The sequence below is a fragment of the Aspergillus aculeatus genome, assembly GCF_001890905.1.
Source record: "Aspergillus aculeatus ATCC 16872 unplaced genomic scaffold ASPACscaffold_5, whole genome shotgun sequence".
Lineage (NCBI taxonomy): Eukaryota > Fungi > Ascomycota > Eurotiomycetes > Eurotiales > Aspergillaceae > Aspergillus > Aspergillus aculeatus.
In genome coordinates this window covers 1180339-1206852 of record NW_017962980.1, presented here as the reverse complement: position 1 = coordinate 1206852, position 26514 = coordinate 1180339, and the positions used below count along the sequence as shown (strand labels likewise).

The following is a 26514-nucleotide window of genomic DNA, read 5'->3' as shown; positions in this document are numbered from 1 at the left end:
AGCTATCCCCAGCTCCCGTCGCGCAAGGGCAGGCTCTTTATGTAATCCGCTTTCCTCCGCCTGCACTGTCCCAAAGGAGGAACGGAGCCGAAAGCTTTTGCCGCCCTTGGTGTCATGTGATGTGGTATCTCATTCAGGCATCAGCACTGACCCGCTAGGCTACAAGGCACCATAACTGGTCTCAGGCACTAAGGCATTAAGGCGGGAACAACGAGGCAACGATAGGTTAGCAGTCTTTCGTGGGAATTAACTTATCCAGCTGAGCCCCGCGGACGGAACTTGGGAGGAACCTTGAAATGTAAGATATATGCCGACACCAAGCTTCTTGACACCGTCACTATCCTTACCCAACCAGCAATAAAGGCTTTATTAGAAATACATCACATTGCATTAGTCGGCAGTCATCTGCCGTCCATTACCGGCCCCCCAGTCTGAGGATGATGAGTTTAATTGATTGATTGTTGACTTTGGGCTTCATGTCCAAGGTGTGCTGGCAAGATGGGATTAACCCAGTCCCTCAATCTTATGGATTCAAATCGCAGTCTGATCTGTCTGTACCCTATACCTACCGAGTTCACTTGCGTAGGACAACAGCAAGCGGATTGTATCCTTATATAATGTTCTTGGCTTAATTTGGGATGCCATTTCATGCCGCGAGATCCGATCAAGGACCTCATCTATGTGTCGTATTCGGACATCTCGAATCTTCCCCTTTTTCCATTTCTCCTCGCATTCGACATGGTCAGTCGGTGGGAATGGGCGTGGTCACTATCACATTAGCTGGGCTTGGTATGGAGCATACCATCTCGATTTTTGCCAATACTTGAGCGATATGGAAGCACAAGTACCTTGTTCCTCGCCAGGAAGACACTGCAGATGCATATCATTGCCCGAATTGGAGGCGATATGAGCAGTCTACTCCTCTGCCATAAAGCGGGAAGGGACCAAGTAGATTGCACCAAGAAGCCGGTCTCCTATAACTGCCATTTTATAGTTGTGAATGACGGACAAAATAGTCAGCCAATATCGCAGCTACGCCACTCTCTTGCGGGCCCAGATGCTAGATTGCAACATTCAGGAATCAACCGCTGCATAAGGATTGCGGAAAAGTTGCTGCATCTGGTCAAGGGCGCTGGCGGGAAATGAAAACAACTGAATATTCCACCCTCTTCATCGCTCGTCCAGATACCGAGTAGCATTGACCATGCTTAAGGCCGGAACCCGATGGTCCTACAGCCCTTAATCCACCGACTGTTCTCTGTTATATGAGCCCCTACGCCCGAGATGGTAATTCGACCGACCGTTGCTGGACGACAGAGATAAAACGTTTTCCACTGGTAGGCTTATCGCACGTACAATCCGGCCTCACCACGCCGTACATATCTCATCACCACATTGCAAGAAGCTTAAACTGCTAAGGCTTTTGGTCTCAGATTAAGACTTCACCTCCATTAGTTTATTTCCGCTGGCGTCCTGCAGCTAAATTTGAATGTAAGACACAGGTGGACGTCATCCCCATTCTTCATCAAGGACCGGATCCTCTTGGAAGACTTAGGAGGTTATTTCAAGTGGAGACTCTTGTCCTTAATGGCACCAGTCAGAGACGCTGATGGGATCATATTGCCCTCCCTTACCAAGGTGGCCATAATACCCGATTTATGGAGACATACTTCGTGTTCTGGAAGCGCTCGGAGCTACCCTTCTGGGAGTGAAAACGGGGTGCTGGCTTGCTGGTGCAATAAATCTTACGTTTCTTTTGGGTTCTTTTTTGTTTTGGATTTGTGGTCCCGCGATGTGGTGGGTCGGAAAAAAGGCCCACTTGCCTGTTGTCTGTGGACCGGCGGTTCAGCGTTCCTGACACTATGCAGACACGATCTAAAGATTCTTTTTCCGCAGTCACCGGCCATACCCTGCGAGGAACATGGGGAATAACCCTGCAACCGTTTAACAGGGAGTCACAACAAGATCTCAGACTCCTTGATGGGTGAGACCGTGAGACACGGAAGGTTTCCGGCCCGGCTCCGTGTTACATCCGACAGCCCTAACCACCCCCCTCCCCCCTCGAGGTTCCATCATTCTCAACATCCTCATCACTCTGCAGACGTGCAGTCGTCTGGCCATCAATATCACGGATCCCCAGCCAAGACGGAAGAATTACCCTGTCTACGTGTACTGGTTAGGCCCGACCTCCGGCCTTTGCCACGGCGCGATTTTTACTTTAGACTACAGGGACTAAATAGCAGCGGCGTGATAATCATGAAACATCGTAAATCACCCGGGATGCTCCACAGTCTAACGCTTCTATCGCGCCAGTTCCCATCTGCTACCGGCCGCCCCTTGACAGTGGATCGCCGTGTTCATGGGCTATGAACCAGGAGGTTCTCTCCGTGGTGATGGGCAAACCATGTGGCTGCTGCTGCTCATCATTTCCCATTTTGAATCAGCCCACGGTCTGGTCCGTTCAACCTTTCCAAAATTCCATGATTCCCTTGCAAGGCCTCGGTCACTCCTCCGGCGCCAAGTCTGGGACTGATCACGAAGAATTGACGCATTTGTGCAAGAGTCCTTAGCTCCTAATCAAAATGGCCTTGGTTGTTTCACCTCGATCACCCGTTCAATTTCATTCGAGATCTTGACTCTGCTTCATCAGATTGGAGATGGTGGCTTTCTCCTCATGATTCTCGGAATTCCAGCTATATAAGTCCTCTGGAGTATCCCTTCTCCATCAGGTTCCTTTTCTCTCCCATCCCACTCTTTCCCTCTTTCTCTCCCTCTTTCACTTCAGTCCTTCTTTCCCAGTCTTTCCTTTTTCCTGTTCAGATAGCTGGTTCTCTATCTCTGTTCTCTGTCCTTCCCATCCATCATGAAGTACACTGCTATCTTCAGCGCTGCTGTCGCTGGACTTGTCAGCTCCGCCGCTGCTGTCGGTGTTTCCGGCTCTGCTGAGGGTTTCGCCAAGGGCGTGACCGGAGGAGGTTCCGCTACTCCTGTGTATCCCTCCACCACTGACGAGCTGGTCTCCTACCTCGGTGACAGCGAGGCCCGTGTCATCATTCTCGAGAAGACCTTCGACTTCACCGGCACCGAGGGCACCACCACGTCCACTGGATGTGCTCCTTGGGGAACTGCATCGGCTTGTCAAGTCGCTATTAACCAGAACGACTGGTGCACTAACTACGAGCCTGATGCTCCCTCCGTCTCCGTGAGCTAGTAAGTGATTCTGCTCTCCACCATCTAGGTACCTTGATAGAGTATCGTTCTGACTCTTGTACTCTTCTAGCGACAACGCTGGTGTTCTCGGTATCACCGTTGGCTCCAACAAGTCTATTGTCGGTGTCGGTAGCACTGGTATCATCAAGGGCAAGGGTCTCCGTCTTGTCAGCGGTACTGAGAACGTTATCATCCAGTACGTTTCCATTCATACGTTTTCGAGATAGGCTGTTCCCTCTAACAATGTATCTCAGGAACATCGCCATCACCGACATTAACGAAAAGTACGTCTGGGGTGGTGATGCTATCACTCTTGACGATGTCGATATGGTCTGGATCGATCACGTGACCACCGCTCGCATTGGCCGCCAGCACATCGTCCTTGGAACTGATGCCGACAACCGTGTATCTATCACCAACAACTACATCGACGGTTTGACTGACTACTCTGCTACCTGTGATGGCTACACATACTGGGGTATCTATCTTGATGGATCCAGCGACATGGTCACCCTGAAGGGCAACTATATCTACCACACTAGCGGTCGTTCCCCCAAGGTTGGAGGAAACACCCTCGTCCACGCCGTACGTCATACTCCATCCTCCCCCCTCTCGACAATCACTAGCATATTCTCGGTGATCTGTAGAGCTTGTGGCTAACCAATGACAGGTCAACAACTACTGGTACGACAACACCGGCCACGCCTTCGAGGTCATGTCCGGTGCCTACATCCTTGCTGAGGGCAACGTCTTCCAGAACGTTGACACCATTGTCGAGACCCCCGTTGACGGCCAGATGTTCTCTGTCCCCTCCACCTCCTCCGGATCTTCCTGCACTGCCTCTCTTGGCCGTGCCTGTGTCATCAACGGTTTCGGCAGCTCTGGCACTCTCGACGAGACCGACACTGCCTTCCTCACCAACTTCGCCGGCAAGAACATTGCCACTGCTTCCGCTTACACCTCCGTCGCCTCCAGCGTTACCGCTAACGCTGGTCAGGGCAAGTTGTAAAGGAGAAGCTAGCTGGGTTTCTCTTCTTGCTACGGTGATATTGGGATGGTGCTTAGGGGTTGAAATGGTAGTAGTTGACGACACTGCTCCGGGGAAGCGTTTACCTTTCGTGTAATTAATTCTCTTCATATATAGGAGACTCGAATTCTAACTCTATGTTGGGATTTGAATCTATGATCTAATCCACTTCGTGAAGGATGTTACGTTAGGCCTTGCTATATGCATTTTCCAGTAAATGTAGCTCAGAACTGATAACAGTAGTCCTAGGAAGTAAAGACATTGATCGAATTGTTGAGACTCGAAGAAGAGCCTTTACTGCGGAGGTCTAGAAAGGGCCTTGCCTGCTAGGGCTACGCTTCTTGATGGCAGCCCTAAGCCCTCGACAGCCAGGCTGCTAACCGCCCGCCACGGCCCATATTGATAATTCCTCGCTATAGCCTCACGTAGCTGAAATTATCAGTCATTCAAATCCCTGACATTTCGTACACCTACCTTAGCTGTTGAGTACTCCGTACTTGAACATTCTTCGTACTTCATTGAGAATTCACAGATCCCTTATTGCTTCTTATGGTTGTATATCCTCAAAGTATCATCTTGCGGACAGGAGCAAAACAAGAACAAAAAGATCAAACAAAATACGATTCCGCGAAGGGGAATCGTACACTCGCGTCTCACCCGCAAGTGCGAGTGAAAGTAGCAAGAGAAGGTAATACCGCTCGACTATCACGGAATTAACATAAAAGAATGATGATGCAGAATGTCATCTGAGTCCCCACGTGCAAGCAATACGCAATAAATTGCCTGTTTTTGTCCGCCAAGCATAAGATCTCAGGTACGTATCAGCGAGGGGAGCATGACGAGTGCGGAAACTTCGGGTCACCGCGGCTTGAAATCCGATGGTTTCGGATCAGTACCGGATAAAACTAACTTGCTCATATTTCCGTCAGCAGACATCCGAGGCCGGCTCGAGCACAGAATTCAATAGCCTGTCTTGTGCCCAAGGGTGTAGATTGTCCGGAAGTAGACTATGGAGACTCATCTTCCTTGACCCATAAGTGATGCTAGAGAGAAAGGATATATTGAGGAATTGGGTGTGAAAGATGCTCGAAGCTGGATCAAATACGTAGCAACAACTTTTGTTGTCTCGCTAGTGGATAATTGATATTGACACCGGCTGCCTTTCCCATGGCACCACTGCTAAGCCTGCTTAGGGAGGGCGGTAGCACGAACCCACTAGTCTGATTAGGAAATGCATTGCATCTCATACATATAAACACTTGCAGGCGAAATGATCAAAGCGGCAGAATCGGTCTTACATGTTCCTCGCAGCCTTCCCACATATGAGATCGATGAGATTGGGCATGTCAAAATTTTTGTGGTATGTGGAAAGGCTGCGAGGACCACGTGAGACCGATTCTGCCGCTTTGATCATTCCGTTCGCAAGTGTTTATATGTATGAGATGCAACGCATTTCCTAATCAGACTAGTGGGTTCGTGCTACCGCCCTCCCTAAGCAGGCTTAGCAGTGGTGCCATGGGAAAGGCAGCCGGTGTCAATACCAATTATCCACTGTAGCGAGTGTATGATATCATATGCGGTTAAGCTGCAAGTGGGTCGGAAATAGTCCGACGGGATGGCGGGTTCTTGCACGTTGCAGCCTGCCTGTTTGACACAAAATGTTGATTTCCCACAGTTATTGCGAATATACTGGTAGACAGTAGGCTCAAGATCAATACACAGTCTGTGGACAGGCGGCATTGACGAGCCGTGACCGCGGATGGGAGAAAGTATCGTGCCTGCCGGGTTAAGTAACGGAGCGCCGATCGCCACCAAATATTCCTTCTTCCCTCTCAATTCTACTCAGTATCTTCACCGAGTCATCCTTCTCGTATCCCGCCTCAACAAAGTTGGTTTCACTTCCTTCAACCTTCTCCCCTGCATCCACCTCCTGTGCTGCCTCAATAACCTGCAAGGTTAAAGTTGTCCGTTCTATCCCCTCGATCATCGTCCTCCATAATCCAGAGCTCCAGGCTTTCTTTTCCCGTCTCCGGATTCGGCATCGGTTGACAGATCACGTGTGCCGGGGAAAACAGAGGGAGTGACTATCAAAACACCCCGGGAAATGCATCCTGAGCAGAGACAGAGACAGAGAGACATTGCGACCGACACCACTGACTGGCCTAAGACATGGTAGCCCCGGACGCTGCTGAAGCAGCCGCCTCGCCATCGATGCAGGCCACAAATGATGGCCCCAAGAAGCGAAAATGGATGAGGATTTTCAGCTTACCCCAGATAATCTGGGGTAAGCTAAATATGGACATCCCCACTTTGCTGCTTATGATGAAGTATGTCCCACTGAATCTTCCTATACCAGATGATGTGCATTGGAGCTAAATGCAATTGTTCGCAACAGGGGAGCACTTCCACCCACGATATGCGTAGCTATGTATGCTTGCCTACCATCATCTCTATGATCACTATAAGCAACAGAACTAATAAGCTATAGGTACCAATCAGATGTCGTGTCCGGTCAATTCAACACCGTTGGCTATTTGGTTGCTATCATCTCTGTCCTGGGTTTCTCCATTATGCCGCGCGCGAAATTTATTCAAATGATGGTGCTTGACATCCTCGCAGTCTGCGTGGCCTCCGCTTTCGCATTGCTCATGATGTACTGCTGTATCAAGGCCCGAGAACACTCAGAGCCATCTTCAGCGACATCGAGTGCTACCTCAACCACCTCCGTCCCGTACAATGCCTCCGCATCAGCAGTCAGTGGAGTCTGGCTTTTCTTCCAGATTTATGTGGTCCACACTTTCAGAGCCAAATTTCAGCAGTTTCAATTCCCCGTGATCATTTATTCCATTGTTGCCAATGTCACGTTCACCTATGCCCCCCGTCTAGGAACCATGACCGCAGCAATTGCATTGGTGAAGAAGTTGCTCGAAGCTTGTCTGACAGGGCTAGCCATTTGCACAGGTGTATCCCTGTTTATTCTGCCCAAGAGTACTCGCGGCGTTATTCTCAAACAAATGGGAGGTTATATCGACGGCTTGCGTGGCGCTCTCAGAGCCCACACATCGTATTTTGAATCCCTAGAGCGCGAGGATATGTTTGGGCGGGCTGAGACCTACGACTCTCGAGTGGAAAAGATGACCGAGAGCGGCAAGGTTTACAGCCCAGAGGCAGCAGCTATCCGATCGGCTTGCCAGAAACTCACGGATCTCCATGCTAAGATCCACGGAGACCTGACATTCGCAAAGCGTGAATTCGCCATCGGCAAACTTGGTCCGGACGATCTTCAAGCAATATTCAGACAGCTGCGCCAAGCTATGATTCCTATTGTGGGGTTAAGCTTTGTAGTCGACATCTTCCAGCGTCTATCCGATTACAACAAGTGGAACCAGCCGATCGACCCTGGCGCTCCCGAGGATATACGCTGTCGCGTTGTGCAGGAATGGAACGATATCATGCGCGCTGTGCATGACCCGTTCCGGTCTATGATCGATACCATTGATGAAGGCCTTCAGCATGTGTCGTACGTTCTCGAATTCAGCAAACCGCCCAAAGCATCAACTACATCGAAAGAATCGGAAGATGTGGAGGCGAACGCAAGCCCGAAACCTGGCGAAAAAGCCTTTGCTGCCGTCTATGCAAAGAAGCTAAGCGATTTCAAGGCGGCCAAGCGCATCGCTTTGCGGGCCTGGGGTGAAGAAAAAGGGATCACCCTCCCCCCGGACTTTTTTGAGCACCCTTCTTCCGTTCACCTCGATATCGATGATATACCTTCTGATAGTTCAGGCGTTGGACGAGATCGGAGCAGACGGCAGCTGTATTTAATTCTTTACGTACGTAGGGCATTGTGCTATCTGGTATTCCACGCGATTTGCTGACTTGTATAGATGGAACAACTTCTCAGCTCCACCGGTCATGTCATTCAGGATTTCATCCACTTTGCCGACGAGAAACGTGCGAGCGGAAAACTGTCAAGAAAACGGCTCATCATACCAGGATCTAAGCGCCTGTTGAAGTGGGTCGTAAGCGCCTTCAAAGCGGAAGATACCCACGAAGATGATAATCTAGGTGGCGACATTAGCTCGCAGAACAATATTCTTCAGCTGGGCGAAGCATACAAACATCGAAAAGACCCCGAACACTTACCTCCGGAGAATGCACTGCAAAAATTTGGAGACAAGCTTCGACGGATTCCCTCCGCCCTCCGCTCACCTGAGTCTGCCTATGGCTTCCGCGTAGCTTGTGCCACGATGACTGTGGCCGTGGTCGCGTTTCTTCATGACACTCAAAGCTTCTTCGTGAAGCAGAGGTTTGTATGGGCCATGATCATGGTCAATTTGAGTATGTCGCCTACCTCGGGTCAGAGCATTTTTGGCTTTGTTCTCCGTATTCTGGGCACAGTCATGGCTATGGTGCTTAGCTTACTGGCTTGGTATATCCCCGGCAAGAAGACTCCAGGAATTATCGTCTTCCTGTTCATCTTCCTAACCTGCGTCTTCTATGTACCAATCAAGCAATTCCGCTTCCGCATCATTGGCATCATTACCATCATTTCTACTTCCATGATAGTGGGGTACGAGCTGGAGGTTCGCAAGATCGGAGAGGCAGTGGCCAGCTCCAATGGACAGCAGTACTATCCTATCTATCTGCTAGCACCATACAGACTCGCAACAGTGGCTGGAGGTATTGCCGTTGCTTTCTTCTGGACGTTCTTTCCTTATCCGATCTCGGAACATTCTGCTCTCCGCCAAAGTCTGGGGGCATCTTTGTATCTTCTGGCAAACTACTACTCTGTCATCCACGAGACCGTGTCCGCCCGGATGCGAGGTGACGAGGGTGATCTGGCGATCAAAACCTCCTCAGGGCGGCGATTGCTGAAGGCCCGCAACAAGGTGTTTTCGAAGCAGATGCTCATGCTGAATAGTTTGCGAACTTACTCCGGCTTCTTGAAATGGGAAGTCCCGATCGGTGGAAGATTCCCAAAGAAGCGTTATGATTCAATCATAACATGCATTGACAGGTACGTCAGCCTGATTCTGATGCGGGTGTCGACCCCTCTGACTATGGATACAGCATCGTCAGCTATCTGAGTCTTCTGGGATACGCATCGGACACCCTACTGCAACTTGGGCATGATGATGAATCAGACTCAGCTTGGCTTCATGACTTCAGGAGACTGGTAGCCAGCGCCCGAGTGACGACGCACGAGGTAACGTCCGTTCTCTGTCTCCTCTCAGCTAGCATCACGAATCAACAGCCTCTGCCGCCATATCTCAAGACTCCCCGTCCGTACAGCTTTTCCAAGAGACTTGAGGCACTAGACAAAGATATTTTAAATCTGAGACATATCGCGGAGCCTGGCTTTGCTACCTTCTCAGTGCTGCAGATCTCCACCAGGTGCATTGTTGGTGACGTGGAGAGACTGATGAGGTGAGTAGACCATTTGATTCACTATTGTATCATGCTAAACCAAAGTAGGGATGTGAAAGCATTGGTAGGAGAGTTGGACTTCTCTTTCCATGCCATTAGCACTGCGCACAGCGCCAAATCATCAGCTGAGGTGTCAAGAGTCTCGGATCTGGACAAACTCGATTGATTCCAGGCTTTGGTGTATATATCAAGTTTTACTTCCCCACTAGAGTCAATCTAAACCAGTACATAATAGTTTTGGTTCGTGTGAGATCTTGTACGGTCTGAGGTTAGGCTATTGAAGATCAGCAGGGAGCGGCTTAATGGGCGATGGCTGCTCATTTCCTGGTAACCCCGCAGTTACGCTCCACCCCTCCTCCAACCTCATCCGAGCCGCAACACATTACCATCGAGGACCGATATGCAGGAATTCGAGATCGAGCCAGCCTTGCTATCTCAGGCAGCCGGTCAGACAGTCATTGTAACTGGAGCAGCAAACGGAATAGGAGCCGTTACCGCGACACTCTTTAACCATCATGGTGCAAATGTCATCCTTTCTGATCTTGCCTCTCTCGAGGGGACTGCTGCAGCACTTATCCAGACATTTTCTTGGCCCGAAAGGGCAGTTTTTGTTGCTGCCGATGTCCTCGACTGGGGGCAGATGAAAAGGCTCTTCCATGAGACAGTCCGCATTTTCGGAGAGGTCAACATTGTGATCGCTAATGCGGGGGTGATGGAGTCACATCCAGTACTGGATCTCGACAATGTTGACGAGAATGGCGATCTCAGAGAGTCTACCGAAGGCTTCCGAGTGATTGATATCAATCTGAAAGGAACCCTGAACAGTAGGTCACTGAGATCCGCGCATCACGTCATTCCCTACTGACGAACGACAGCTCTCAGACTAGCGATGCACCACATGAGGAACAAACATCACCCATCTGGATCTATTGTGCTTCTAGCATCTACCTCTGGGTATTTTGGAGGCACTGGCGTAGCGGCATATGTCGCTTCTAAACATGGAATTGTGGGATTGCTTCGTGCCTCCCAGACCACTGCGCAGCAGTACGGCATCCGCATAAACGCCGTTGCTCCATTTTTCACCCCGACACGAATCACAGCTGGATTCTCGGAGAAATGGCTCGAAGCAGGTCTGGAAGCTAACACACCCCAGCGTGTGGCAGACGTGATTGGGCAGGTTGCAATGGATTCAAACCGAAAAGGGTCCTGTGTTCTAGTGAGTGCGCTTCTGAGCTCTTACGTTCTTTCTGGAGGCTTTGCCGGGACTAAGGTTCATTCTGACAGGTTGCCGGGAATTATCTTCGTGAGATGGAATCCACCAGGACAGGAATGCTCGCGCCATGGCTTGGGGAGGATGTTGCGAAATTTATGACCAGCGCGATGCAATTTTTCCAAGACATAGGGGGATATGTGCTCCCCAAGTACCATTAGACACCCTCCCTTCCATGTGTGAATGTGCTGCCGCCTATTTCTTGGCTTCTTGGTTCCGAGGTGATTTTCAATGTGACCTGTGCCTGCATACCAATACTACAAGGGAAAGCCAAGCTATCCAAATGCGGAACTTCTCGACCACCTGGGTGATCGGAATGCCCTTTTCGAGTGAATCGCCCCAATACTATTTCCTTTGCGTCTAAGCTATGGCTAGGACTGCACGATGACCGCTTCTCATGCAGGAGCGAAACTAGGGGGCCAACAACAACAGCATGCGTTACGTATCAGCTCCTCGCGGCTCTGTGCTGCCCCCTTGCATACTGGAGTATGCTAGTATGTATTGACTGATATAGTCGGACCCATCAAGGCAATAGAATTCTGGATGATTGACTGATTTGCATTAGTCTTCTGTGAGACGATGATGCAACGAACTTCCCCTCTAACCACGATGATGGGATGCTCTGTCTTCCTATGTGCTCGACGTCTTTTTTCCGTGTCGCACTCGGCTGTCTTATGAGCTCTAGTTGAATCACGGAGGTTCAAGAGACTCTGAGCACCGACCGACAATGGGCTTGGAATATGTTGACTCTAGCCATGATAAGCATGGCTGCGACGTGCAGCTGTTCAGCGGCCGATGCGTCCAAAACCTAGTTGAGAACATCGACGCCCCGGCAAGCCACCATGACAATAACCTCGAAGCCAATATCGAGCGGGCAAAATGGAAGCCGGACGTCAAGGAATGGCTGATGATCATATCCGCCTGTTTGCTGGTCACAATGGACGCTCTGAACGTGACGGTCGTTATACCCCTGATACCAGTACGTATGGAACGACAGTATGCTTTGCATTGGCTAAATCGTTCCCCTAGAGCCTATCGAGTACGCTCGAGCGAGCACTGGGCGGGATCCTATGGATTGAGGCCTCGTATCTCATCGCCAGCGCCACGGGCCAGGCCGTCTTTGCCATGCTCACGGACCTGATTGGCGCTGGTCCTATTGTTCTTTCCGCTGTGGTGCTCGCGACGGCCGGGACGGGCGTCTGCAGCGGCTCAATGAACCTAGCCAGCCTCATCGCCGGCCGGTTTGTGCAAGGAATTGGAGGAGGAGCCGTGATGGCATATTCGATCTTGGTCTTGGCCGACATTATCCCCGACATGTACCTGGCCCACTACTCCGGGTATCTCTTTCGGGCTCGTGTCGTCGGAAGCATGCTTGGCCTGGTTCTCGGTGGACTGTTCAGTGACTATACCTCCAGGATATGGGCTTTCTACGCCAGCTTTGCATTCTGCGCACTAGGGCTCCTCATAATTCCATTTGCCGTGGACCTGCGTGGCCGCCGCAGCATCTCCATGCGCAAACTCCGCAGCATGTGCTGGCTGAGCGTCGTTCTCAGCCTCGTGGGGATGGGTTGCCTGCTCATCGGTCTTAGCCTGGGCGGCACTTTCTACCCCTGGTCGAGCTGGCGGGTCCTCGTGCCTCTTTGCCTCGGAACCGGCGTGATTCTGCTGGTTGTCCTCTATGAGAGCATCTGGGCGACGCGATCGATCTTCATCGCAGCAGACATTCAGTGTCTGCCTCGAGCGATGATGTACCTCAGTAGCTTTCTTCACGGGTTCGCGGTGCGTGCCCCCCCAAGTCCCCATTATCATGCACCAGTTAAGCTAATACACATACAACCCCAGCTCCTCTCCCACCTGCTCAACCTCCCGATGTACCTAGTCCTAATCCAACGTCTCACCCCGACCCTATCGGGCCTCAGCCTCCTCACCGTCACCGCTCCATCCTTACCCGCCCTCCTCCTAGTCTCCAAATGGTCCTGGCTGCACCGTCCTCGCACCCTCCGCTGGATCATCCGCGCCGGCTGGGCCATCGGTCTTCTGGCCTCATGCGCGTTCATCACCCTCGATATGCACACTCCGCCTCAAGCCTGGGTCTTTGTTTTTCTGGCTACAGGGATCAGCCACGCTCTTTTGACGTCTGGATACCATCGCTGCCTCCAACACCGACCACGATCTCACAGTTCTTCCGGACGCTGGAAATCCGACAGCAGCAGCAGCACCACCAACAACGCCGGGGAGCCGCACACCGAGGTCTCCAAGGGAGGCATGCTGCTGTACTCCATCCTGCGGACGTGGGGCATGTGTATCGCGGTAACGGTGAGCGGCACCATCGTTCTGGGTCAGGTGGTGCGGGAGATGGGCGACCAGAAGGGAGTGGATATCCTGGGGCTGGGAGGGAATGTGACCCAAGGAGATGATGGTGGTTCGTCGATGATGATGATGTTGCTGATGATGATGGGTGATAGGGGGGGCAAGAATGGAAATGAGAGCGAGATGGCCGTGCTGCGCGGGATGTACATGGATGGGCTGCAGGCTTTGTGGAGGGTTCTGCTGGGCGTGGTGGCTTTGGGCGGGCTGTGTAGTTGCTTTGCGAGGTAGATTTTGGGGGTGTTTCCCAGTAGGTATGTACTCCGAAGGGCTTGGGGGAAATGATAGAAGGTCAGGTTGGTTCGAGATTACACGGTGTACTTAAACATTGTGCTGGATGGTTGGGGTCCTTGCCAGACCGTGAGCTCTGGTGGTTAATTCAAGTAGCTCATGTTCCTACTTTTGCTAATGCTATACTAATGACATTGTTCTTCATGTTCTCCGTGCTACGGGTCCTGACCCTAGGCTGTCGACATCACAGCAATGAAAAAGAAGCAACCATTCATCCAGACGCGAAGCAAGACACATCCAACTCAGATATGATATCAAACCCAACGAACCCAGCGTAGAAAGCGTACTACCTAAGCTTAAGAATGAAACAAAAATAGAGCAAGACAAGGAACAATTACAGCACGATGCCTAGAAATGCATTAGCACCAAAGAGCAATCGCCCATAGGACATCCCCATCTTCCTCCTTCTTCTCCTTCTATCTCTACTTCTCCTCCTTATGCTCCCCCTGATGAGCACCATATCCTCACATCCTTCTCGACCACCATTGTGGCCACCTTCTCTTCCTCCTCATCACATCATCCCCTTTTCTTAACCTCAACCGGCTAAGGCAAAGCCATACCGCCGCATGGACACGTCAAGCCCCTCCTTTTCTCTCGACAGTGGCGGTAGTGCTCCCCTAAGCCCGCTACCCCGACTCCACGGGCGCCGAAAGAGGGACAAGAGTGGTTCTTGAATATGGAGCGCGCGCTGCTGGTGCTCATGCCACTACTGGTGGTGATTACGGTGGCAGAGACGTGAGCAAGCCACCATTTCTGGTAGGCCTATGTTCTGTTCTCACAGCGTCCCCCCGAACGACGTTTCCTGACGCCGCTGGCGCCACCTTATGTTAGATAACGTGGTCGCTAGTTTCCCAACTTCTTCTATTGCTTTGTGCTGTGCTGGGCTGTGCTGACGCCCTCTTCATTGAGGGTTGGTACTGGACGGTTGAGCTTGATTTATTGGATTATGGGTTTTGTGGTAGTAGTAGTAGTAGTAGTAGTAGTAGTAGTAGTAGTAGTAGTAGTAGTAGTAGTAGTAGTAATTGTAGTATTAACAGAGGTGGTATTTACCTTATCAAGAAGAATTTGCAAAGGGGCAGATACAGAGTCGGCTATGTTTCTCTTGACGGCCCTTCTCTTGAAAGGGGGAGAAGAGGCAGAGGGAAGGATTAGATTGTAGCCTGCGGACTGGTTTTGCTTTGTTAGTGGATGCGATGTCTTAGGGCTGGCGCTACACACAAAACGCGGAAGAGGAAGGGGAGCTTCTAAGTTCTGCAAATAACGAAGGCAGACTGTCATGTCCTGTTGAGGACATCCTTCTTATGAGCGTGCGTGCATGTGGTTGCCTCATGCGATTTGGAGTGACGTATAGAAGACAGATTGAGCTTCTTGGTCTGACCAACGGGCCTGGATCTCCCATGGTGTATGTGCCCAGAGGATAGGACTCAGAGGTGAGGACACGGTAACTGATGGGAACGACTCATCCTAGGCCGATAGTACGGTGGCTCATCTGAGTTAGCGTGATGCTGTGGTTGAATGAGATCTCGAACTCGAGCTGAGGGGGATGATCGATGTTTGATTTCTCGGACACGGTATCTTCATAGTCACCACTGTGTTTAGCACGGGCTTGGTGGTGGGATGGAGAATACACTTCTTACGTTTACAGTATATTGTTTACTCATCTTGACCTTGTCAAAATTGTCAAAAATAGAGGCATAGACTGCTACACTAGGTATCCACACAGAGATTTAAGTAGATTAAAATGAATTGACTAGTCGAACGATCGAATCTCGGACCACTCTGGTGCGGATATACCAGGAAGTGGTAAGCTATTCACACCATTGGTAAGTGATTGTTCCCGGTGCCATTCACTAACCCTAGAAGGGCTGCTGCGCCTTCAAGCTCTGTCCTGTAGAGATTGTCCCATCCTCAGTATTCCAATTCTAAGCCTTCTGATGTTTTCGTATGCTCGTCAGCCACCTGCGCTGTGTTAGGGTTGCTGACGGGTCATAGCGGGCGGGCTTAAGCGCATCGACGGAGTTTACGAGCCCGTGGCTGACGAGAGCCATATACAACCGAGCATCGATAGCATCATCCACTCCCGGCAGATAAATAGCACTTTCCATCAATGTGTGTCCTCAGTTTTAGTTCCCATCTCAGAGCAAGAACAACAAGACAAGACAATCAGCTAAGAAAATAAAATATCCACACTCAGAATGGACGGACCCAACACCAAACCATACCACATCCCCACCGACGCCGTCTGGTTCGGTCAGTGCCCATACCCTTCCAGAGCATAATAAGAACAACAACCAAAACTAACAGTTCCCAAAAAGTCACCGGCTGCTCCTCAGGCATCGGCCAAGCCCTCGTCCACCACATCACAACCCACCACCCAACCCACCGCGTCGTCGCAACAGCCCGCAACCCAGCCAGCCTATCCTTCCCAACCACCAATCCTAACATCCTCCCCCTAGCCCTCGACGTGACCTCCCCGACCTCCATCGACGCCGCCCTGCAGAGAACCCTCGCCCACTTCCACCGCATCGACATCCTGGTCAACAACGCCGGCTACACGCTGGTGGGCGACACCGAAGCCGCCTCCGACGGCGAGGCGCGCGCCCTCCTGGACACCAACTTCTGGGGCGTGGTGGACCTCACCAAGCGCATGCTGCGGATCATGCGCGAGGAAAACTCCAGAGGCGGTGGTGTACAGGGCGGCGTGATCCTGAACGTCAGCTCGATGGGCGGGTTCATCGGGTTCCCGGGGAGTGCGTTCTACCACGCCAGCAAGTTCGCGGTGGAAGGGTTCACCGAGACGGTGGCTAGGGAGTTGCCGGTGGAGTGGAACAGTGAGTTCCCCCCCCCCCCTTTTTCAAAGCCTCGGTTTTCCAATTTTCATGGTAATGTTCCGCCCTGCGCAACGCCAGCTAATCTTGTGTGTCCCAACAACAAGTCCACCTCAGCAACATCGAACCCGGCGGCGTGAAGACCAACTACGCCACGACCAGCCTCAAGACCATGGTCAACGGGCGCCATCCGGCGTACGACCACCCAGGGTATCCGGTGAATGCGCTGTTGGCGTACATGGGCCAAGAAGAAAACTGGCGGACGTGGGCGGAGCCCCAGGCGATTGCACGGGCGATGGTCGAGATTGTGAGTCGTGGGCGGAGGATTCCCATTCGCGTGCCCCTCGGTGCGGACTCTTTTGGGTTGATTTCGATGGAGTTGGAGAGTGTCAGGAAGGATTTGGAGGAGGTGAGGGAGGTGAGTTTGGGGGTCGGGGAGACGGAGCAGTTGGATTCGCTTGGGTTTTTGCAGAGGGAGTAGTTGGGGTTCGGAAGGGTTTGTGGTTGGGGAGATGGACTTCGTGTACTTAGGGATGGTGTTGATGTGATGTTTGAGTTTGGGAATGGACTCATCTCATCTTGTTGGTGCTTTGCTTGTGGGGTTGTTTGTACTCATAATTGGAGTGACGGAGCCTCGATTTGGTAAACGAACTCATTCAATCTGACGTCCTTGGATCTTTATGGAAGGTAGTACTTACAGTACAGCATTCAATGCCTCCTTTCTTGACAAGGCCAAACCTACATGACTAGTATATAATGTACTCTACTGCACCTAACAAGAGTCTTCTCCATTGCCCATGAATTCATCTCTCAACCGTTCAATTTGGAGCAGGGAAGACTCTAAGCTTCCTGAGCATTGGAATCTCGAGGAAGGTGTCAATCTCCAACTATCTTGCATCGCATAGGGCAAGAGAAGAGCACCTCGTTGATCGGAGAGACAAAAGTTACCCCTGGCTGCTACATCCCACCCCCAAGCCGGCAGCAAATGGCATTCTCGATCACGAGATCCTGGCCACCGGGTGACTCGTGGTCAGCCCTCTGCCAAAGAAATCATTGGATGCTGGGGGTGATCAAATCTCTAAAAAGATAGAAGGGAGGCCCTTCCATCGAGGCGCGGAACCAGTCTAATACTCAGGCCACTCAGGGTCAAGCTGTTCCCTCCACGAGCGGAAGCCTCCCCGGATATCGACAACCTTCCGTCGCCCTTCACGATCCAGTCCCAGCTCCTTCAGTTTCTTCACTACAATCTGGGAATCGTTGCCCATGCGACATACCACGTAGATCGGATTCGTCGAGTCCGCAGCAGCAAGCTCCGCCGGTATCCACGATGGAAGCTGGGCAGCAGCGTCATCACCCTTGCTGGCAGAAGATGCCAGGATCGTGGAGATCGGGATATTGATACTGTTCTCAAGATTGCAGATGTCGAACTGCACCTTCTCCCGCACGTCGATCATCGTCGGCTGCTTGCCCGTTTCCGCAACCGTTGACTGAGGGTGCAGCTCCCGATACTCCAGCGGCGAGACGCGTTCCTCCGGCGCAAGTAGCATCTCTGGATCGGCACTGCCGCAGAAGAAGACATAATCCGTGGAGCCGGAACGCACCGTCTCCAGATTTACAGTCGCCTCTGCAGAGCATACCGCGCAGTTGGCGCGGCGGGAGCGCAGCTTGATCGACCGGAACAACGGCGTAGAGTACGCGGAGAAGATATGCAGCGACGGAGGGCTGGGGGGCTGCGTGTCGTCGGCCGTGATCACCTTGATGGCTTCCAGAGCCTGCAGGACGCCCATCGTCCCAACCACGGGCCCCAGGATGCCTCCATCCGCGCAGCTGGTGACGGTGTTCGCTGGTGGGGGTCGGGGAAACACGCATCGATAGCACGGTCCGCCGGTCTTGTCGCCCGCCGGTCGAGGCGGGTTGTTCAGTACCATCAGTTGTCCTTCCGTCCTCAGGGCGGATGCTGAGACCAACGGCTTGCCCAGCAGCACGGCCGTATCGGAGATTAGGTACCGAGTCGCGGGGTTATCCGTACAATCTAGTACGATATCGTAGTCTTTGAAGATATCCGCTGCAGCGTCGGGTGCTAGATGCGCTCGATGGGCAATGTACGTGGGATGAGGGTTCAATCTAGCAGGAAGCAAATCATCATGGGTCAGTCAATTGTTGTGTAATCAATTTCGTGGCAGAGCGAATAGACGGTCGAAGCTCACTCCTGGAGATACTCAATCGCGCTGTCCACCTTCAACTTTCCCACGTTTCGGCTGCGATGCAGAACCTGGCGGTGCAAGTTTGACGATTCAACGGTGTCCCCGTCCACCAATCCTAGTGTACCCACGCCAGCTCCAGCAAGATACATCGCAGCCGGGCATCCCAGTCCACCTGCGCCGACAATCAGGACTCTCGCCGATCGGAGTCTCAATTGACCTGTCGCGCAACGCCCCCAGGTCAGCCACAAGCATCTCCAACATTCCAGATCGAACATCGTAGAGTAAACTTGGAGGGAAAGAGTGGAGAGAAAAAGAGAGTACACATACCCTGTAATCCCAGCTGCGGCACAATCATCTGCCTCCCATAACGCCGGTACTCCTCAGCGAGAAGTGGCCATCGCCTCTCCTCCGTGTCAGTATGCTGACTCTGAGAGTTGAGTGCAGCTTGCTCAGCGACCTGAAGCTCGCGTTTCAGACCAGCAAGCTGCGCCTCTGTGGCAGCGATTTGCGCGCGCAGCGATGCGCAGGTCTGTTCGATATCCTCCATCAAGTGAACTCGATTGCAGGAGGGGCTATCGAGGTTATGGATTGCTGTGCAGCCGAGGCACCCAGCCCGCGGGCGCAGACTTGCTTGATCTTATCAGCCATGCGGGCTAAACCAGATTAGGTGGTAGCGGCTCGGTCGGCCAGAGCTGGAGAACCACGGACGAGACTCGGTGGGTGAAAACTGTTCCTATGGTGACCGCCCCAAATCGGCAGAAAAGTGGTTAAAACAGCCGGCCAAAACTCGGCGGGAAAACTGGTTAATTCCTGACCGCCTCAAACCGGCAGAAAAGTGGTTAAGACAGCCGGGAAAAACTCGGCGAGGAAACTGTTTATTTTTTGACCGCCCCTAGCTCCCCGTGGCAGAATGACGCTGTATGCCTGAGGCAGCATAATCTCTCCTTAAGTGTTCTACCCTGTTGTTGAGAAGATGAACCTGAAAATGTGTATGAAAGGTCTTTTGCAGTTAGGATTAGTTACATCCCTACAATATTTGACATGTGAGGAACTTAATCAATTCTATGCATCGCGTTTATTGCTTCTCGTCGAGCTTACAATCCTCACCCCAGCCCGAGGCGTCTAGTTACCCAGGCGTTGACTATGCATCGTAGCCTAAACATCACACCACATCTTGAAAATTCGCTGCTTATGGCCTTTAACATGCGTGCGCCAGCATTATAGCCCAACGCTCATACACTAGGCTATTGTTAAGCTGCCTGAGCAGAACATCATCAGAATGGCTCGCAATATCGCTATTGATTGCCACCGCCAGATACCTAAATTACCCAGCCGTGCAACCCATTACATTTATAAATCAAAGCTAAGCATTTTTGCAAAAGGGCGGTGCTCAGATTGGCAGACTGACAGATTACTATGAGAGATGGACGTTTCTTCACTGGCTCAAAAGAGCGGTTCAATGTACCGTTCAAGTCGATCGCGAACCAGCGTCCGCTGCTCAAATGCATAAGCCATACCTATCAACGCCTCCTCGCTCCACTTGGGTCCCAGAAAACTGACGCCAAGAGGGATCCCAGGCGCCTGCTCGATCAGATCTCCACGCGCATTTGCTCGGACCGGTGTTCCGTTCGGAAATGCCCCCATCGGCACGGTGATCACTGGCGTCCCAATTATGGCAGGGATATCAGAGGCCAGGTGAGTGGGCAAGATGACAGCATCGAGCTCATGCCGTCTCAGTGCTCCCAACAATCCCCCTTCATCGCCAAATTGCAAGTTATCTTGATACAATGACCAGAATCCGGGAGAGGTGTTGTTCATGCCCGCCGCAATTACTTGATCCCAGATCCCCGTGTCACGAGATGGATATTCCTCTGGTGGACTCTGCTGAGTATAATGGCGGATATCTGCAACGGTGCGGAGCTGGTTAGGGTTGCCGGTCAGGCTTGACAGGTAGGTGGCAATATTGGAAGTGAAATCAGCGGCTACTACCAATGCTGGGATAGAGCTGGTGGAGAAGTCGCTGTACGCTGTGTAATTTGTCTCATCGATGACAGCCGCACCAGCACCCGCAATGACGGAGACTGCCTCTTCAAAGACCGGGATCATGGAGGCATCGGATTGCTCAAAATAAGAGATGACGTTCCGTGGAACACCGATGCGCTTTCCCTGCAGCCCGGAAAATTTGCAGGCATCCACATAATTGGGCAGGTAGTCGCCAAAGGGCGAGGCCAGCGTATAGTTATCCATGGAATCTGCACCGGCAATAGCTTGCAACAGCATGGCAGCATCTTTGACTGTCTTGGCCAGGGGTCCAACGGTATCCTGGCGCTCACTGATGGGGATGACCATGTATCGCGATGTGAGACCGACGGTGGGCTTGATACCGACGATATTGCTCTTCTCGGCGGGAAGCAGAATGCTGCCACTAGTCTGTCAGAACGAAAGGCAATTAGCTCACATAATGTCAGCAGGTCGATAGTCGCCAGCTTACCTCTGTACCCAGAGCGAAAGTGGCCAGCCCCAGGTCAGTCGCAACAGCGCTCCCACTCGAACTTCCGCTCGGGTCCTGCCCAGGATAGTAGGCCGCATACGTCTGACCTCGCCTGGCATTCCACCCGTTGGACGAATTGAACGAGCGAAAATTGGCCCATTCCGACACGCTGCTCTTGCCTAGGATGATGAGCCCCTGTTCTCTGAGCTTACTCACCACTGTGGCTTCAGCAGGAAGCTTGGATCCGAGGAGAGCATAAGATCCGCCTATAAAAGAAGTCAGCCATCAGTCCCTCCACCCAGCCCAACAAGACCAATCCGCCGTACCTGTATTATTGAGTTGATCCCCCGTTCCGATCAGATCCTTAATAAAGACCGGCAGCCCATGCAGAGGCCTGCACCCATACCCAACATGAGTTAGCAGCCCACTTCTAAACTCGAGTCCCCATGTGATACCAGACTTACCCACGAATCTGCCCTCTGCTTCTTTCACTGTCAAGAGCCGCTGCAATACTGAGTGCCTCATCATTCACCTCCAAAACGGCATTCGTCTTCGGGTTGACCTCATGGATTCGGAGCGTGTACGCCTGAACAGGATTTCCGGTTAACCAGGCCTCCACGACTTCCGACTTCAGACTTCCGGGAAGCTAGGGAATTCAGGGCCACACGCACCTTGACTAATTCCACACTGGTGAAGCAACTCTTATTGAGGCCCTCTTGCAGGTCATCCACCGTCGCGTCGATCAAGGACGGTAGGTCGCATTCCGGCTGGCCATTGCCTGACAGTTTGCCGTGATTTGGAAGCAGGATACGGCAAGCGTAAGGAAAAGCCACGAGGGGCAAGAGTTGCCAGAGATGCATGATTACTGATGAGGTGTAAGACAGGTAAAGCAGGTAGAGAAGCCTCACAAATTACGCAACGCCGAATCACTATGTTCGAAGCGATATCCTGGATGTGGAATGGTAAAGAGAGGGAGAGAAAGGAATAGCTCATATATGACATGTAAATTGGGGGGGGGGGGTTGGATGGATGTACTGTACAGGATCCCGAGCTGTGGAGGGAAGTCTCTACCGCTCCTGCCTGCACTCCTAAGGTGGCGGTACTATGAGTGACTAGTCAGTGAACGAGTGGCTTTGCTGCACGGCTTTCTTCGCCAGAATCTGTCAGGGAAGGAACGGAAATAGTACTCAAGGAGTCTGGACTGACACCGGCGAAACCACAACTGATATGCCAAGCTTATGCAAGGACGGCTTGGTGCAGAAACATGAGTAATCACTTGGGACTTGGGAAGACACGAGCAAGAAATGCTTCTAACATTACTTATCAAGTATACTTTCTGGGTGTTTCTTCCATTGATAACCTCATTTGGACTACGACGAGCCGGTTTGAAACAGGGGGAGATCATCTGCTGTGATGTCTCGAATCAGTTTGATCAAGAAAAGCAAAGAAATCTGACTATCGGAATGCTACGCTTGAACGCTGGAATTGCTTGAAATGGATCAGATTTGTAAGTGTAGGTATCCTCTATCAAGCTGCCAGCCCACGATCATGTAAACAGCCCCGATATTCTAAGTCTCTCTCTAGCCTCTAATATCTATGTAAGGATCCAGCCCCCGCGGTAAAGTCATAATCGTATTCAGGGGAAGGAATCAAGCCACAAGACCTAGCCAGCTAGACCCTGTCTTGGCTGTTCCGCACACGAACAGTCTCCGCGTTCATGTCTTCGATGTGAGTGGCGCCTTGCTTGTGCATGGTGTGCTCCACCGCCTCGCGTCGTTCGTTCTCGTTGACCGCGCCAAAGAGGATGTCCATGTCCTCCAGGCTGCGGCCCTTGGTCTCCTTGGCGAAGATGATGACGAAAATGCCTGCGCCAATACAGAAAATGCCAAACATGAGGAAAGTCCTCCAGCCAAGGCTGTGAACAGCTTTGGGAGTGATCTCCGTTACCACAAAGCTCCAGAGCCACTGTGAGGTCGCTGCCAAACCGACGCCGTATGCACGTAGTCGTGTAGGAAAGATCTAGTCTCACATGTTAATTATGCCACTTTGTTTGAGATGCAGCAGAAACTCCGTGAGAACTTACCTCACTGACAACGACCCAACAGGTCGGACCCAGCGAAAAGGAGTAGCCGATGACATAAAGGTAGATCATAACGACCATAGCAATGGAGGGCTTAGAGACACCACTGGCGTTCGTGTCGGGAGGATATGAGACCAAGAGAGCCCCAAGGATGATCATCATACTGGCCATCCAGAAAGCACCACCAATCAAACTGGGCTTGCGACCCCATCTATCGATACCGACGTATAGGAAGATTGCAGTGGCGACAACTTTCACTGTCCCATAGATACCAGTAGCAAAAAGAGAGGAACTCGTAGCACTGAGTCCAATGGTTTGGAAGATCTGCGAACTGTAGTACCCAATGGAATTGGTTCCACTCCATTGCTGCCAGAACATGAGGCAGAAGGCAAAAGCAAAGCGCTTGAGGTTGCTGGGCACCAAGAACTCCTTGTAGCTCAGTCCTTCGGTGGCTGATGCCTCCTCCTCGACAGCTGCTCTAATCTCAGCCATCTCTTGCTGTACCACGTCACTGTCAGGCGCTTCATTGCGAATGTAAGCCAGAGAGTCTAACGCTTCCTCAAAACGGCCCTTGCTGCTCAACCAGCGCGGTGACTCCTTGAGGAAGAAAAGTCCAATCAACATGAGGCCACCCGGAATGAGCTGAATCGCCACGGGAACACGCCATTGCTTGGTACTGGGCTTGATGTGCAAAGAAACGCCATAATCGAGCCAGTAAGCGAATGTGCTTCCAATGACCAGGAATTCTTGGAACAATCCTGAGATCCGACCACGGATCCTCGCAGGACAGTTCTCACTGACGAAAACAGGTGTGATACTGGACATTCCTCCAATGCCCAAGCCAGCAATGACACGGCCGCCATAGATCTGGCCAATTGCATGCTTAGAGGCAACCTGAACGGCTGCTCCAATAAGAAAGATGAAGGTAAAAATCATGAGCGAATAGCGACGCCCCAGACGCTCATTGAGGGGAGCAGCAGCAATAGCACCAAAGAAGCAGCCGGCAGTGAGCAGCGATACAACATTGGAGGACACTTGTGAGTTCTTGGCGGACGCGAAACCGGTTGAATCAGTGGGAAGGCCAAAGTCGTTCTTGAAGCTGTCAAGGGCAAGGACACTACCCATCACACCAGTGTCAAAGCCTGGCACACACGACGGTCAGTCAAAGCAATTTGAAACGAGACAGGAGAGTACGTACCGAACAGAAGTGAACCTGAATAGGCCACCGCTGTGAGGACATAGATACGATAGTTCTTGAAGAGACCCATTTTGAGAGTTGGTTTCTGTTTGTGGGTTGTGAGTCGATGGGTGAATCCTGGCAACACAAGACACAGGCCCTTCCCTCTCAGAACTCTCAAGTCAAGAAAAGTCCAGGAGATCTCAATCAGAGGTCGTCTGGCTATATAGGGCCATGTTGCCCAGACTGACTAAGACATAGGATCCGCATAGCTAAATAAGCGTCATGCAGCCGGACCAGGCAGGTATAGTGTGTCGGGGGGGGGGGCGAGTTGAGGGGAGACGGAGAAGAATGAGCATCGGCGTAGTGGACGAAAGCTGCAAGCGGGCAGAAGCGACCCCAACTCCTCCCCGCACCATCTACTTGATCGAGCAATTCCGGGGGATGGTGGGTACATCCGGAGAAATTGTGCGGAGGTGATAGCGGGATTTTCCGTCCACTGATGAGTCTCGCTTGAACGCGCTAGAGTGCCACCACTACAATTTCTTCGACTCGTTCAGCTTCCCCAGCTGCACTTCCACGGTAATATCATGCCATAAACCAGGCATGCACCCGCCGTCTGCCGACCAGTGTGCATCTATGATGACACTTGATCACCAGGATATCCGGTCCACACCCTGACCTCGGAGAGGGGTAAGAAGAGACTACCTCGTTGATCCTAGCCGAGTGACGCAGATGTCGGTGTACTCTCCAGAGTTGGGGGCTTATCATTGCTCTTTCATTGGATCAAATCCGACTAGGGCCCTTATATACGAGCCGAGTCTTCTCTCGAACGTAGGAGATTCATAATCAATTTATCCGGTTCTGGGATTACCGGTGAGCTGCGAGGGAAAGGCCCTGGAAGGCGAAGGTGGCTGAAAGCTTGGCATTATTGCAAGGCAGTCACAGGCTGGCATTGATTATGTGCGAATTTAATTGAGTTTCCTCTCTCGCCCAGTGGCTTAAGGTAAGCCACGTTTGATGTGGTGAAGAGTTTGTCTAATGGCGAGCCGAGTTTGACAATGTCAAGGATTGGACCCGGCTTGCCGGTGGATTTGTTATCGCCAGTCCAGAAAGATTCCGGTCCTCCGAATATCTTACTGACACCTCGTTGTCTGCTCGAATGTGCTTCGGGGGGCGAAAAGCTCCATGTAGACCCGCAGTATTATGTTTCTCGTGAGACTGAATGTCAGACTGCCTTCGCCGCAACCAAGCAGAATCGATTGCATAATCACTAGCAGCAACGCTTTGGCCCACAGAAGTCGTCTTTGCACGTAATATGCGAGCACGAAGATGTGCTATCCGACGGTCAGATTGATCGTGTGGGTGGGAGTGCGCCTGGGCTCACATCAGATTGAGCAATCGCCCATGACGTTTCGAGAGGTCTGTGAAACTATCTTATCATCTCTTGAGATTGCCTTGTGGTCGTTTATATAAGTAAGTTTACCAAATGGTAACAAGCTGCCAGCGTCGTCCATCTCGAAGAGCCGAGGAGGTCTCACGAGAGATATCTGTAAAGATGCTTGCTTAGAAATATCTGGACTGGAGGATGACAAGTCAGAATCATCTTCTAGAAGCGTACATTGACACGATGGGGTAGCTGTGTCCTTTCGCATGTGTCGAAAGGTGATGTCTCAATTGCCATGGTTCAGGGGAAAGTTCGCTTTTCATGCTGGTATGTACTGGGCATTACCCTTCCACCTTCCAGATTTCCCTCTTTCTCAACTTCCGTTCTCTTTCCTTTCTACCGCCCTCTCTCCCCATCAAAATATATCACCCGCCCAACTTACCGTACATTCAAATGGTCCTTCTTTCTTCAAAGGATCGTCCTACAAACATGCCACTCTCCCTGTTTCAGATCTATCTCTGCTATATGGTGGGAAGACACATATCGCGATGCCATCGATCATGCAACACTCTGCCGAGTAGGCTCTTATCCATCTTGCACACTCGAACAATAACTTACGAGTATGGAACCAAATTTTGACAGGTAATCCCGCTCTCGTCACCATCAAATACTGTACCTGAGACTAATGAGTGGGTGCCAACGATAGAAATCAGAGAGCCGATGATGCTTACGAGAGACAGCATGATCTCGTTATC

The 26514-nt window shown here is 51.6% G+C and overlaps 8 protein-coding genes across 8 annotated transcripts; 5 read left to right on the top strand and 3 right to left on the bottom strand.

Moving 5' to 3' along the window:
* Positions 1–2464: 2464 nt before the first annotated feature.
* ASPACDRAFT_1867091 (polysaccharide lyase family 1 protein) lies at positions 2465–4417 on the top strand. Its single transcript, XM_020197893.1, has 4 exons — positions 2465–3210; positions 3281–3406; positions 3465–3795; positions 3881–4417. Exons 1-4 carry the CDS (start codon positions 2864–2866, stop codon positions 4217–4219), a joined length of 1143 nt encoding a protein of 380 aa, XP_020057874.1. The 5' UTR covers positions 2465–2863; the 3' UTR covers positions 4220–4417.
* A 1989-nt stretch (positions 4418–6406) lies between these two features.
* Positions 6407–9668, top strand: ASPACDRAFT_26625 (uncharacterized protein; the record flags this gene model as incomplete). The annotated part of the gene is made up of 5 exons (XM_020199438.1): positions 6407–6564; positions 6633–6665; positions 6726–8067; positions 8122–9254; positions 9308–9668. 5 exons carry the CDS (start codon positions 6407–6409, stop codon positions 9666–9668), a joined length of 3027 nt encoding a protein of 1008 aa, XP_020057873.1.
* Positions 9669–10064: 396 nt separating this feature from the next.
* ASPACDRAFT_41794 (uncharacterized protein) lies at positions 10065–11095 on the top strand (the record flags this gene model as incomplete). The annotated part of the gene is made up of 3 exons (XM_020200987.1): positions 10065–10488; positions 10540–10880; positions 10949–11095. 3 exons carry the CDS (start codon positions 10065–10067, stop codon positions 11093–11095), a joined length of 912 nt encoding a protein of 303 aa, XP_020057872.1.
* A 566-nt stretch (positions 11096–11661) lies between these two features.
* On the top strand, positions 11662–13532 carry ASPACDRAFT_59222 (uncharacterized protein; the record flags this gene model as incomplete). The annotated part of the gene is made up of 3 exons (XM_020203424.1): positions 11662–11913; positions 11964–12713; positions 12777–13532. The coding sequence occupies 3 exons, from the start codon at positions 11662–11664 to the stop codon at positions 13530–13532; spliced, it is 1758 nt and encodes a 585-aa protein (XP_020057871.1).
* A 2132-nt stretch (positions 13533–15664) lies between these two features.
* Positions 15665–17052, top strand: ASPACDRAFT_1887180 (SDR family oxidoreductase). Its single transcript, XM_020198449.1, has 3 exons — positions 15665–15842; positions 15908–16423; positions 16528–17052. The coding sequence occupies exons 1-3, from the start codon at positions 15788–15790 to the stop codon at positions 16899–16901; spliced, it is 945 nt and encodes a 314-aa protein (XP_020057870.1). The 5' UTR covers positions 15665–15787; the 3' UTR covers positions 16902–17052.
* Positions 17053–17234: 182 nt separating this feature from the next.
* Positions 17235–19185, bottom strand: ASPACDRAFT_77260 (HesA/MoeB/ThiF family protein). Its single transcript, XM_020204920.1, has 3 exons — positions 18952–19185; positions 18628–18841; positions 17235–18544 (listed from the first exon to the last, which is right to left on the bottom strand). Exons 1-3 carry the CDS (start codon positions 19169–19171, stop codon positions 17545–17547), a joined length of 1434 nt encoding a protein of 477 aa, XP_020057869.1. The 5' UTR covers positions 19172–19185; the 3' UTR covers positions 17235–17544.
* Positions 19186–20067: 882 nt separating this feature from the next.
* ASPACDRAFT_26088 (putative amidase) lies at positions 20068–21704 on the bottom strand (the record flags this gene model as incomplete). Its single annotated transcript, XM_020199388.1, has 4 exons — positions 20068–21054; positions 21116–21381; positions 21442–21509; positions 21580–21704. Coding segments are annotated over 4 exons (1446 nt in total), but the record flags the coding sequence as incomplete, so codon positions are not given.
* A 1082-nt stretch (positions 21705–22786) lies between these two features.
* Positions 22787–24463, bottom strand: ASPACDRAFT_51354 (sugar porter family MFS transporter; the record flags this gene model as incomplete). Its single annotated transcript, XM_020202471.1, has 3 exons — positions 22787–23134; positions 23199–24337; positions 24394–24463. The coding sequence occupies 3 exons, from the start codon at positions 24461–24463 to the stop codon at positions 22787–22789; spliced, it is 1557 nt and encodes a 518-aa protein (XP_020057867.1).
* Positions 24464–26514: the final 2051 nt, after the last annotated feature.

Coding starts and splice junctions, on each gene's coding strand:
- ASPACDRAFT_77260 (XM_020204920.1), bottom strand. CDS start 19,171: ATGGAGGATATCGAACAGACCTGCGCATCGCTGCGCGCGCAAATCGCT. Junction 18,842..18,951: donor GCCGCAGCTGGGATTACAGG/GTATGTGTACTC, acceptor GTTGCGCGACAG/GTCAATTGAGACTCCGATCG. Junction 18,545..18,627: donor GCGATTGAGTATCTCCAGGA/GTGAGCTTCGAC, acceptor GCTTCCTGCTAG/ATTGAACCCTCATCCCACGT.
- ASPACDRAFT_1887180 (XM_020198449.1), top strand. CDS start 15,788: ATGGACGGACCCAACACCAAACCATACCACATCCCCACCGACGCCGTC. Junction 15,843..15,907: donor CACCGACGCCGTCTGGTTCG/GTCAGTGCCCAT, acceptor GTTCCCAAAAAG/TCACCGGCTGCTCCTCAGGC. Junction 16,424..16,527: donor GTTGCCGGTGGAGTGGAACA/GTGAGTTCCCCC, acceptor CCCAACAACAAG/TCCACCTCAGCAACATCGAA.
- ASPACDRAFT_1867091 (XM_020197893.1), top strand. CDS start 2,864: ATGAAGTACACTGCTATCTTCAGCGCTGCTGTCGCTGGACTTGTCAGC. Junction 3,211..3,280: donor CCCTCCGTCTCCGTGAGCTA/GTAAGTGATTCT, acceptor GTACTCTTCTAG/CGACAACGCTGGTGTTCTCG. Junction 3,796..3,880: donor GAAACACCCTCGTCCACGCC/GTACGTCATACT, acceptor AACCAATGACAG/GTCAACAACTACTGGTACGA.